The 13970-nt window shown below is 39.3% G+C and overlaps 1 protein-coding gene across 3 annotated transcripts in view; it reads left to right on the forward strand.

Moving 5' to 3' along the window:
• LOC127456048 (E3 ubiquitin-protein ligase TRIM58-like) overlaps positions 1-13970 on the forward strand; it is a 30142-nt gene that overhangs the window by 11963 nt on the left and 4209 nt on the right. For 2 of the 3 annotated variants that reach the window (XM_051724360.1, XM_051724367.1), the window contains exons 2-4: positions 3369-4018; positions 4440-4535; positions 9852-10085. In XM_051724360.1, coding sequence (XP_051580320.1) covers positions 3371-4018; positions 4440-4535; positions 9852-10085 — 978 coding nt within the window. In that variant the 5' untranslated portion in view covers positions 3369-3370. Of the gene's footprint in view, positions 1-1528; positions 1575-3368; positions 4019-4439; positions 4536-9851; positions 10086-13970 lie in introns of those variants that run through there. The other variant, XM_051724352.1, reaches the window with a different exon arrangement.

Below are 13970 nucleotides of genomic sequence, written 5' to 3' on the forward strand. Positions count from 1 at the left end.
ATGCACCTGTATATATATAATCACATCTATTATTATTAATATCTACCCCTTCATGCACATCTGAGAATTAATGGCAACACAATAGTATATGCCACACATCACTGCACGTTATGTATAATATGTATACTGTTCTTAATTCAGTTCAGTGCAATTGCCTCTAACTGTTCAGTTTGTATATTGTGTTATGTGTATTGTGGAACATGCGAACTGTGTAAACACCTGTGTATTGTTATTCTGTATATTGCTAATTGTCAATCTGTATATTGTTATACTGTACACTGTTATATGGTTATTCTGTACATTGTAATATTGTTATTCTGTACATTGTTATTCTGTTGAGTGTAATTATACTTATTGTATTTACATGTATGGCTGCAATGTCTGGACCATGCACATAAGCTTTTCACACATCATTTCACTTGTTTAATGGTGTAGTGACAATAAAAGTGAGTTGAGTGGAACTGAATTCTTGCTGAGCAGTCACTGAAAATCTTTTGCTGTGAATTCTGTACCATTGTCTGACCGAATACACTTTACAGTCCCATAAGGGGCTGTGTCAGCTAGAAATTTCTCAGTGGCTTTCACTGTCACTCTTAGCTTTCAAAAAGTACACAAACACTGTACCAGAGTAATCATCAGCAAATGCCGAGTGTATCTGAAACCATCTTTGGCCACTGGGTCAATAGGACCAGCCAGATCTGTGTGCACTAATTCAAGTGCTGCCTTAGCCCGTGCATCAGGCTCTCGATTTCTACTCTTGACAAATTTCCCTTGTGTGCATATTTCACAGTTAAGTTTAGACTTATCAATCTTACCCTTGATTTTCATTCCTTCTACTACATTCTGCAACCTGGAAACATCATCACAATTGCAATGACCAAGGATTTTGTGCCAAGTTTGAATATCATAACAGCCGTTACAATAATCATCTTCGTCATATACAGTGTTCAGATAGTACAGTCTGTTGTACTCTTTAATGTCAAACTTTGCACTGTTTTTGTGAATGGGCTCGTCATGTCCCTGTCGGAAGTTGATGCTTTAACAGAGAAGATGTCCTGTGGAAACGAAGGAATGTATAGTGCTTTCATCAGCATTGTGTTCACCCATTGCCCCTCACTGTCACCTCTCTTCAGCGCCACGCTGCTTGCTCTTGTCCCATCTGCCAGCTCAGTTAAGCTTTTTACTTCCTGGAATGTATCGTCAAACTTTCTAAACTTTCCGATGTCCGTTAGTATGTTGCTCCCGTATCAACCATCAGCCCTTTTTGTTTCAGTCCGTTAAGCTGTCAGTCACTCACTTTGAAGACAAATGCATGTTCATCTCTGTCCTCTTCTTTATCCGTTGCTTGCTTTACGTTGGCTTTCCTTTTGTGCCTGCAAGTCAAGTCTTTGTGTGTCGAGCTTTTGCAATAGCTACACCAATGTGGCTGCCTTTTGCAAAAAACTTTCGGACATGCCCAGGCCTTATGCCCCTTTTGACCGCATGTAATCTCCGTGTCAACATTTCTCTCTCTCCCTCTTCTCTCAAAGGAAGATGCTGCACTCGCTCTCATCACGTTATCATCACTTGAACTGGTATGATATTTTTCAGTGTTCTCAAAACTTCTTAGCTTGGTTTTGAACTGTGCAAAAGTTATGTGTTCTTTACTCTGCGTGATATGGATGGCGAATGGCTTAAATGACTCTAAATGGCAAACCTTTAAAAATCATTGCATCCATCACTGAGCGTCTCTTTAGCATGTCTCAAAGCTGTGATGGCCATTTCTGCCTGAATAATGTAATCTGTAACACTTTCGCTTGCAGCTTTCTGAAGAGATGTTAATTCTGTGTACAGGTTAATCACACGAGGCTTCCCGTTACCTGCGTAATAGTCCCTCAAAATCCGCAGGGCTTTTCATCCATCATCCGCTGCTTCTCGCATGATGAGAGAAAGACTTTTGTCATCCATAAATTTAATTTATTCAGCATATGCCTTCTTGTTTCTATCAGTGTCGTCATCCTCATCATCATTTGGTGTGGAGGATTTCAATTTGGCCTCTTACAGCCCCAGCAATCCCAGGTGGCCCAAAAACTTTGTCTCCCAAAGTTCATAATTCTTTTCATCTCCGTCAAAACACAACCAATTCCATCGGTTACCTGTTTCCCTCTTGGGCACATAACCTGTTGGCACAGCCATTCTTAGTGTAGAATAACCAGTAAATTGTTCATAATTGATGGAGGTAATGAAACACGTTCACACCATCGGTCTCGTTCAACCGGAAGAGAATGACTTTGAATTAGCATGCGTGCATAAAGCAGAAACATACAGGGGTCACATCTGCACTACATACTAAAACTCTTAACATCCCTGATAATTCTTTAACTAGATTACACAAAGTTTGTTCGGAACACACTTGCCTGATTGACATCTATTTGATGTGTGTGTTTACATCTGGAAGACATATTTTTTAGGTTATAAGATGTTTCCTCTTGGATGTCAATAAGACATTCATCAGATGTATCTAAGATGTTTATGAAGAATTGTTTATAGAATATTTGTTTAAAGATGTTTAGCAGATGTTAAATATAGTGTACTATCTGGGTAGCTTACATTTTAAACTTGGCAGTGCAAGTATTGTTGGCTTTTGTATGACGAATTGCTTTTGGTGATCCTCATTTGTAAGCTGCTTTGGATAAAAGCTAAATGACTAAATGTAAATGTTTTATATAAATTCTTATATGAATTCTATACACTCTCAGTATTCTGAGTATACAAATACTGAGAATTTTTGTCTTATTATCCAGTAAAATATCTACACATTACATGACAAGCAAAATTTTATAAGATATTTTGTCTTCTTCTTTTTTTTTCTTTTTTTTTTTTATAAATTTAACACAATTTAGGAATGTTTATGCTTAAACATCTTTATTTATTTATTTTTCTTCCCCAATTGGCAAATAGTTTTTTTTTTTTTTTTTTTTTTTGTATTGCCTTAAGTATAAACCCCACCAAATTTGTGAGATTTCTCTGAAAACAAGACTTAATAACTTTCTTAAGTATTTGTTTTTCTTGTTTTAAGGATGTGTAGATATTTTTCCATGAAAAATAAGTGGAACTTTTCTGTACATCTCGTTAAAATGTATAATTCATAAAGGTATTTAATTGTACCCTAAGGACCTATTGTGTAGCTTTAAAGGTACATTTATATGTTTTTTTCCTCTGTGCACAAAAAAACATAGCTTTACATAGCTATCCCAGTGACGGCCTTGTACCTTAAACAGTATTATTCATTTTTTTTCTGAGAGAGTAGATTTTACAAATTATGTTACTCCAAAGTTAGAAGTTGACAGCTGTTTGGAGGACACATGATTCTCATTCTGTCTTTACAGGAATGGCATCTCCCACCAGGATGTTAGCAGAAGAGCAGGTGCACTGCTCCATCTGTCTGGATGTGTTTACTAACCCTGTCTCTATCCCTTGCGGACACAACTTTTGCATGGCCTGCATCGGCAGCTACTGGAAGTCCAGCTCCCTCTTCATGTGCCCCATGTGCAAAAAGACCTTCTTCAAGCAGCCTGATATCAGCATCAACACAGTTCTGAGGGAGATCGCTGAGAAGTTCAAGGAGATTAAAGCCAATCCCATCAAGAACCTTAAGAAGACAATACAAATGGACCGAGGACAGAGCCTAGAAGAACTCCCCACAGAAATTCCAGAACTGATTCCTCCTAGCAGCCTGTGGGCTCAGGAAGTGTCCTGTGATGTGTGCACTGGCAATCGCCAACAGGCTGTGAAGTCGTGCTTGGTTTGCTTGACCTCTTACTGTGAGGAACACCTGAAGACCCACAGTGCCCGCTTCACCAAACACAAACTTATCGAGCCAGTGCAGAACCTGGAGGACCGTATGTGTAAGAAGCATGAGAGGCTGCTGGAACTGTTCTGTAAGAAGGATCAGACTATTGTGTGTGTGCTGTGTACAGAGATGGATCACAGAGCACATTACACTGTACCCGTTGAACGAGAGTGGACTGAGAAAAAGGTAAACTGACGAAAACAAAGTTAGACAGCAGAGAACTGACTTACTCATACAGTAAAAAAACAAAAAAACAACAACAACTCAGAGACAAGGTTTGAACTTAGTAATAACATATCTGTGTATTGAGTTTGGTAGGCTTGTTGAGGCCAGATAGAAAATTATTGGCTAATAATGTACCAACTGTGGCAAGTTTGCAGCTAGTTTGCCAGCACTCTAGATTTTTCATAACGGGAAGTTGCTATTGTGTTATATTTGTTGGCCATTTTGAAAATGTGCTTCTTTGAACAGCTCTTGCTTAGCATACAGGTAACAGAACTTTTTGTACATTTAGAGAAAAAGGGGTAAAATGAGAACATTCAGAAGTAGCTTAGCAAAGTGTATTTTCGGTGTTTCATTGCTAAAGACAAAACGATGTGATTGACAGGCTTTGCTGAGGAAAACTGAAGCTGAAGTTCATCAGATGATCCAGTTGCGATTGCAGAAAGTTGATGATATCAAACACTCCATAGACCTAAACAAAGTAAGTTTTAAGATGCGTGAATGTCTGTCTAATGGATCTATGACTATGTCCCTCTCACTTACAGTTTCTGTTAGTCTTTTGACAACACATGATTAGTTTAAGGGTGGTTTGCAAGAATCATGGCATATGTGTGAACACTCCAAATTAACCCAGACAACTTTAACTTTATATTCACTTTTACATAATTCCAAATATATTTTGCAATTACAAATTATTATAGACTTTTTCAATGACATCATCCATAAAATGAGTCTTTGGACTCGTGGTCCAAATTTTAATGTTAACATTTTATGACAATCATGTTAACGTTACCGCTACAAAAGAAGTGCCTCCCGCTTACGTTTTAAATGTGTTTGATAACTAAAGGCCAAAGTATACGTCAACTGTCTGTGTTACCGATCGCTCCGCACACAGTATGCATGACGCCTGACCGCCCGCCACCCAGATTTTCTTGACCGGCGGACATGGTCTTCGTCTGTGCGTATCGTTGGGGCATGCACCAGCCATCGACTGTACTAAAAGAGTATCACAAACCATAGTAGTGCACATGCGTAAAACGCGTTCATAATGCTTGTGGTCAGAAAAGTATATTTTGGAAGGCAATGCAGTTGGCCGGGCACGATCCGATCCGGAACATGGAAAAACAAAGTATACCTGGCCTTAACCTGATATTCTAAGAATGTCACTTCCTTTGAAATAGTTATTATTGCATATTAATATTGTCACAGTCTGTCTCCTTCATGTTTTCTTTGGACTCTTATTACTACATTTCCCATGGTACACTGCCCTCATCAGCCATCTGTTCCCCATCATCCTCACCTGTCTTTCATTCCATCATTAGTTCCGTTTGTGTATAAATACCCTCCTGTTTTGTTCATTGATTGTCAGTTCTCATCTGTGTACTACTTGTGTTAGTGTGAAGTTTATTTGGTCTTTTTGTTCTCCATGATGTTTGAATTTCTCATCTCCTTCATTAAAAGCCTGAAAGTTGATCCATCGCCTCTTCATCATCTCTACTACACACTATATATGACAAATATATTGTTATTATTATCAGTCAACACAAACCACACGTCGACTAGTTGCAGAACTTGTTCAAACAGAAGTCATTGTTTGTGTTAGTCTAGTTAGTGTCTGCTAAATTAAGTAAAATGTATATTCATTCAGTTCAGTTTAATTTAATTTTATTTATATAGTGACTTTATATAGTGACATATAGTTCAATCCAATCTCATGAAAATTTTTACATATTTTATGAGTTGGCTTTTTCGTATGATTTCATACAATTCTGTTCATATGAATTTGTACAATTTCATCACAAGCAAATGCGCTTACGTTCACATTAAACATCCAGGCAAGTTCCGCGTGCAAGGTGTCAAGGACATGCTTATTAATATTATGCCCTTACCCAAATCCCCTATCTAAACCTAACCGATCAAGTTATTGTCGCGTATTAGATGGAAATTATGTCCAGCGACGTCATTGGCTGTAGTGAAAGTGCAGTCATACAATATCATACAAATTAGCCAAATTTAGAAAAGTTGTACGAATCCTTATGATTTTGCTATGAGAGTGTGTTGTATAGTTCCAAAGCAGCTTTACAGAAAATATAAAAAAATATATAGACAAACTAGTGAATTGCAAACCCTCCATTGAGCAAGCCAAAAGTAAAAGTGACAAAGAAAAAAGATTTTCTGCATTTTCCATCGATGGGCGATCCAAACTTCATTTATAATTATTTATAATAAAATAAATATAACAAGGGATGACTCAGATGGAAAGGTAAATTAGAGATAACTTTTTGTCTTAGTATTTATTTAGTCAAATTATATTAATTAAATCAATCAAATCACTTTTATTGTCACACAACCATATACACAAGTGCAATAGTGTGTGAAATTCTTGGGTGCAGTTCCGAGAAACATAGTAGTCGTGACAGTGATGAGACATATACCAATTTACAATAAACATCAGATTTACACAACACAATTTAAAATCTAATATACACATAATTACACACAACACAATATACAAATAATAACATACAATGTACATTATACAGTACACACAATATAGAATACACATTATACAATAAAAATAGTATATATAGTATATATAGAATGTACAGTAGGTTGTATTGTACTGTATTGACATTCAGGCTGTCGGTTGATAGTAAGTTGTTAAGAGAGAATATAATATAATAATAATATAATTTATGACAGTCCAGTGTGAGATATAAGAGTAATAAAGTGCAGTGCTGATGTATATTGATTGTGAGAGATCAAGAGCTCAAAAGTCTGATTGCTTGGGGGAAGAAGCTGTCATGAAGTCGGCTGGTGCGGGTCCTGATGCTGCGATACCGCCTGCCTGATGGTAGCAGTGAGAGCAGCCCATGGCTCGGGTGGCTGGAGTCTCTGATGATCCTCCGAGCTTTTTTCACACACCGCCTGGTGTATATGTCCTGGAGGGAGGGAAGCTCACCTCCGATGATGTGTCTGGCAGTTCGCACCACCCTTTACAGGGCTTTGCGGTTGTGGGCTGTGCTATTGCCGTACCAGGCGGAGATGCAGCCAGTCAGGATGCTCTCTACAGTGCTGGTGTAGAACCATGTGAGGATGTGGCAGTTCATTCCAAACTTCCTCAGCCGTCTCAGGAAGAAGAGGCGCTAATGAGCCTTCTTCACAACGGCCTCAGTGTGGACGGACCATGTGAGTTCCTCAGTGATGTGGACACTCAGTAACTTGAAGCTGCTGACTCTCTCCACTGGTGATCCATTGATGGTGATGGGACTGTGTTCTCTATCTCTTCTCCTGAAGTCCACCACAAGCTCCTTTGTCTTACTGACATTGAGGGAGAAGTTGTGCTCCTGACACCAGCATGTCAATGTGTGTACCTCCTCTCTGTAGGCTGTTTCATCATTGTCAGTGATCAGATCTACCACCGTCGTATCATCAGCAAACTTGATGGCATTGGACCTATGTGTTGCCACACAGTCATGTGTGTACAGGGAGTACAGGAGTTGGCTGAGAACACAGCCCTGCGGGGCTCCAGTGTTGAGGGTCAGTGATGAGGAGATGTTACTGCCCATTCTAACCACCTGGTGTCTGCTTGACAGGAAGTCCAGGAACCAGCTGCACAGTGAGCTGTTTAAGCCCAGAGCCCGGAGTTTCTTATCAAGCTTGGAGGGCACTATGGTGTTGAATGCTGAGCTGTAGTCTAAAAACAGCATTCTCACATATGTGTTCCTTTTTTCCAAGTGGGAGAGAGCAGTGTGTATTGTAGATGCAATGGCATCATCAGTGGAGCGGTTGTTGCGGTTAGCAAACTGCAATGGGTCTAGTGATGGAGGCAGCACAGAGCAGATGTAATCTCTGATTAGTCTCTCAAAGCATTTGCTGATGATGGGGGTCAGAGCAACTGGGCACCAGTCATTTAAGCAAGTGATTTTGGATTGCTTTGGAACAGGCACAATGGTGGACATTTTAAAGCATGTGGGGACTACAGACAAAGAGAGGGAAATGTTGAAAATGTCCACAAAAACACCAGGCAGTTGGTTCGCGCATGCTCTGATGACGTGGCCCGGAATGCCATCTGGACCCGCGGCTTTATGGATGTTCACCCATCGGAAGGATCGGGTTACATCCGCTACAGAGATGGAGAGTGAAATAACCTCTGTAGGTTCGGCTGTGAGAGCTCTCTCTGCGAGGGCTGTGTTATTTCCCTTGAACCGTGCATAAAAAGTATTTAGCTCATCCGGGAGAGAGGCAGCGGTGTTCACGGCGGAGTTTTTATTCCCTTTAAAGTCCGTGATGATATTAATTCCCTGCCACATGCTTCTAGAGTTGGTGGTGTTAAACTGTCCTTCAATCTTGTTCCTGTGCTGGTGTTTTGCTGCTCTGATAGTTTTGCGGAGGCATAACTGGCTTGTTTATGGTCCTCCGCGTTCCCGGAATTAAAAGCCTCGCATTAAGTGCCGTGCGAACATTGCTATTAATCCAAGGTTTCTGGTTCGGGTAGATCCATATTGTTTTGGATGGAACAACATCCTCTACGCACTTTCTGATGAAACACGTTACACTATCAGCGTACACCTCGATGTCGTCATCAGAGGCGGACCGGAACATCTCCCAGTCCACGTAATCAAAACAGTCTTGTAGCATAGAGTCTGATTGGTCCAACCAACACTGGATCGTTCTGAGGGTGGGTGCTTCCTGTTTCAGTTTCTGCCTGTAAGAGGGCAGAAGCAGAATGGAAGAGTGGTCCGATTTGCTAAATGGTGGGCAGAGGAGGGATTTGTAGCCATCCCGCAAGGCAGAGTAGCAATGGTCCAAAACCCGGTTCCCTCGTGTGTTAAAACTGATGTGTTGGTGGTATTTTGGTGCAACTGATTTAAAATTGGCTTTGTTAAAGTCCCCGGTCACAATGAACATGGCCTCAGGGTGTGAGGTTTCCTGCTCACTTATACTCCCATACAGTTCCTTGAGTGCCCGGTCTGTGTCGGCTTGTGGGGGGATGTACACAGCTGTGACAATGACCGCTGTGACTTCCCTTGGTAGCCAGAATGGTCGACACAGAAGCATGAGAAATTCCAGATCAGGAGAGCAGAAAGACTTGATAGAATGTATGTTCCTCTGATCACACCAGGATTTGTTGACCATAAAACATACACCACCACCTCTGCTTTTACCTGAGAGGTCTTTCGCTCTGTCCGCTTGGTGCATGGAGAACCCCGCGGGTTCAGTGGCTGAGTCTGGAATCTCAGCAGACATCCAAGTTTCTGTAAGGCAGATAATGCAGCAGTCCCTCGTCTCTCGTTGGAAAGAGATCCGCGCTTTCAGCTCGCAGAGCTTGTTGTCCAGAGACTGAACATTTGCCAGTAGAATACTGGGTAGCGGGGGTCGATTTGCATGACGTCTTACTCTGATGAGAACACCGGCTCTGTTTCCCCTTTTCCTTCTGCGTTTTTGCGGCCAGGCAGTCCAGACAAAGGGCTCCGCAGGTGTGTTTGAAAACAGCGGGTCGGGATTGAGGAATTTGAAGTCCGGTTTATGGTGTGTAATTGCAGAGCCAATGTCCAAAAGTGTTTGTCTGTCGTAGACAATAAAGCAGACAACATCCAAGACAAAAAACATAAGAATTGTAAACAAAACAAACAAAAAACTACAATGTTGTTTCGGAGCTCGCAACGCAGCAGCCATACTTGGCGCCATCTTGAGTCCATTAATTAGTTAATTTATTTATTATTAATTATTTATTAGTAATTCATTAATTAACAAGAAACCACACTGATTATTGTGCATCTCTTCCTGAACACAGAGCAGCGCTCAAAGAGAGATCGAGGACAGCATGCAGGTGTTTTCCAATCTGATCCGAGCAGTTCAGAAGGCTCAGGCTGAGCTGGTGATGGACATCGAGGAGAAACAGAGGAAGACGGAGAGCTGGGCCAATGGACAAATAGAAGAAATGCAGCGGGAGATTGATGTGTTGAAAATGAGAAACACAGAGTTAGAGTATCTCTCACATACTGAAGATCACATCCACTTCCTGCAGGTCCATGGCATTATGACATCATTGATGCTTTTCTTATAAAGCTTAAGCATGATGATTACATGATGATCTACAGTACTTTAGATCTTAGATTTGAGATATTAGCTACATGCATTTGGGTAGATGACATGAAATACATTTGGAAAGTTCATCTTGCGGTGTGACATTTTATAGTCCATCTAAAATGTTAAACAGCACTTTTGCTGATTTATATAGACGTTTGTGCGTTTATGACGTCATAATTGAAAGACTAGATGGAATATGTGTTCTTTTTAAAATCCATCACATCACAGAACCATTTAAAATTAAACAGTAGAGGCAATAAGGTAATAAACAATGGTGAAAATTTAAAAGAAATTTGACCAGTTACAGCACCTAAAATACACACTTTTTTATTATGTTGAGATTTAGAAGAGTATCTGTTATGTTGTAGTTTTGGTTACTATCATGGTGAAAAGTGGAGCTTGAGCCTAGGTTGAAAACCAAAACATTTTAAGTATTCTAGATGTCCATTAAGCAATTGCTGTGCTAACCATAGCATAGTGACCAAGTTGCACTCAGTAGTGCGTCCCACCAGTATGTATTTAGCATGCTGACATTTCCTGTCACTAGCTAGCATATCACTAAAAGAGCTGATATTGACATGCTAAACTTTGTTGGGTTTTCTAGATTCAGTTAGATTTTCTCTTCTTGAAATATTAGTTGAAATTACATGGTAACTGTAATTTAAGAAAACTAATTTCAAACATGTGGACCCACTGTCCATGACTGAATCAAGTTCATGCGTCAACATGCATGTCATATGTCAACTACCCATTTGCCTATTAGACCCTTAGATACAGTATTTAAATCTTGTGATTTGCCTTTTTTCCCCCTCCAAGCTTTCTTAATATTTTTTGTCTTTTATTTTTTTTTCTTATCTTAACATCCTTAAACAAGAAAAATGTACTTGAAAAGTAAAATGGCATGAGATATTATGTCTTGTTTTCAGAGAAATCTCACAAAATTTAGGGAGATTTATGCTTAAAATGAGACTATTCACCCATGGGGTAGGAACTTCTTTTTCTTTTAATTAAGATCGCTTTTCCTACATTATTGGCAAAATGTTTAGTCTTGTTTTAAGCGTAAACCCCACTAATGTTGATGGATTTCTCTGAAAACATATTTTATGTCCTCTTGTCTCTCAAGTAAATGTATTTTACTTGGATTTCTGCAGTGTTGAAGGTAGATGCTAAACACTGTCTGCAATCTTCCATTGTAATCTACTGTTTATTCATGTTGTTTAATGAAAATGTCAGAAAAGCAGAACTTTAGGGAATTCAGACAGAAAGCAAGCTCTTTTATTCTACATGGAGCAGGGGTGCCTCATGGGGGCAGACATGTTAGCATCACATAACAGGCTGTATACTACTCACTTAATCTCAGTAACTGCCCTGTTTTGGACACTTTCACTCATGGATTATATGAATCCTGGTTTACCGTGCATAGTGAATTTCTACAATGGCATTGTAACTGAAAACTACTAACCCTAACCCTAATGATGCAGCATCCAGGCCACTAATGCCAGTTTAAGTCAATGTAAACCACTTCAACATACTAAAAAAAAAAATAATTACTGAGTGCACCTTTTACAATTCCATTGACAATTATTTTAGTAATTTTGAGGAAGCAGTTCATTTTAAGTTGGACATGACAAACGTAATGATGATTCAGTAAGTCAAGAACATCCCTGACCAATTCAATGAGTGAGTCAATATACCAAATCAAACTAAAAACTCACTAGTCTCAGACCAATTCATTAATCTTTTTGACAGATTTATTAAAAAGAACCAGCTCATAAGAGTACATTTTTGTGACTGCACTTCAGACTCAGGGCCGTAACTACTATATACAGTACATTAAGGGGGATGTGTTCCCCCCAATAATCATATATGGCCCAATTATATGGCCAAATTGCCCCAATAATTTATATCCCTGTTGCTGTTCTGCTTCAGTTCAATTAGTCAGCACCGCTGACTAATTGTCATCAAGTTGTTGCAGGGATTATATAATGTTAAAAAAATTTTTAGCATGCTCAGTGGTCTAGCACCGCTCGTCAATATCATTAGAAAGGGCCAATCAAATCAATGAAGGCGGGACTCATAGAAGCTAATTGCGAATCTAGTTATTCCAGCGCCACGCATCAGCACGATCAACAGTTCCGGTTAAGAGTGTATCTAACTAAATGTGATAATTGCCCACGATTTTACAATTGAAATGTTGTACAGTACGTGAGTGTTAATGTTATTCGTAATTTTGAATGTGAAAACATCAACGGAGCAGTTTTCTGCCTATCAGGCATAAGACGAAGAGTGAATGTGTGCATTTTATGAATGAATACCTAGCTTTTGAAGTAGGCTTTTAGAAAATTAACTTGATATTGTCTTAGAAAATCATCTATAAAACACAAAGAAGAAGAGTTATCATCCTCAGTTTAGAACTACACTCCTGGGCAAAAAAAAAAAAAAAAAAAAAGAAATGGGCCAAGCCCAAAATGGCAAAACATAAAGGTTTTAATGGTCTTAAACACAAAGCATTGGTCAGGAAATCAGCAAGAATTGAACAAATAGATAAAGTAACTTAGTATGGGATAGTTTTCCCCTTTGATTCATTTAAATGTTTAAGTCTTGTGGGTAAAACTTGTGGACAGCTTTTTACAGAAAGAAGAGTCAGCATTGTTCTACTCAATGTTGATGGCTTCAAACAGTTGATGAGTAGTTGAAAAACATTTCCCATTCAAATCTGGACTCTGACCAGACCAAAACATGAGCCTGATGGACTTCTCAAGCCACTTCTTTGTGGTCTTTGCAGTGTGGGCAGGAGCCTTGTCCAACTTTTCAAATGTGAGAATCAAGGCTTTCTGCAATATTCTCCTGTATTTCAAAGCATTAATTGACTTTTCACAGTGAAGCAGCTCACCAGTACCAGCAGCTGAAAAGGCTCACCAAACCATGACACCTCTTTCTCCATGCTTCGCTGTGGTGGAGATGCATTGACTTTCCATATTCAGCCAAAACCTTCATACTGTCTTTGATGTTTTTGAGACAGCAATGGCTTTGTAACACATCTTCTAGACACAAAACCTGCATTAGATAACCTTATGGTTATTGTTCTTCACAATCGAGTCTTGTTTTCTGAGGCCTTGAATTCTGCTGACAGTTTGTGTTGGCTTTTTTTCCTGTCTTTGAGAACTGTAAATTTCAGCAGGTGTTCATCCCTGCATGAAAAGGCTTTGGGCCTTCCAGATCCTTTCTTTCTGGCAACATCGCCTGTTGTTTCAAAGTGTTGACCTATTCTCTTAATAGCTGTTAGAGAAATAGGGATCTTCTCTGCCTTTAGGGTTTTGTAAACTTCAGAATGTTGGCCTGACACAGACCAGCTATGTGGTTTCTGACAGTAACCCCTGCATGATAAGTGAGTTTTTTTTTTTGCTGCAGATTTTCTCACTCCTTTACCTTGGGACTCAAAACACTGCATATTGTAGATCTCTCCCTGCTCTATCACTCCTGGTTCCATTTATGAGCTTGTTATCAGGCCTTTGATGAGCTGCATCAGGTATAGCAGATCACCAACTAATGACTAATCTTTTAAGAAAAAAAAAAAAAAAAAACATCCCAGAAGATATTTTTGGAACACTTTGTACACTCAGACATGTGTTAGTTTGAATTTTATATCAAACATTTTAATAATTATCATGATTTTACCTTTGCATATAACAAGCCTATATAAGTGAATTTCCCCAAAACAGTTTGCTGCAGCAAAAGTTAATGAGCAAATGGTGGCACAGAAGTGTTCCAGGAGTGCATTTGTTTAATTCTCATTAATTGGAGACCATTAAAAGCTTAATGT

Source organism: Myxocyprinus asiaticus, chromosome 2 (genome assembly GCF_019703515.2).
Source record: "Myxocyprinus asiaticus isolate MX2 ecotype Aquarium Trade chromosome 2, UBuf_Myxa_2, whole genome shotgun sequence".
Taxonomy (NCBI): Eukaryota; Metazoa; Chordata; class Actinopteri; order Cypriniformes; family Catostomidae; genus Myxocyprinus; species Myxocyprinus asiaticus.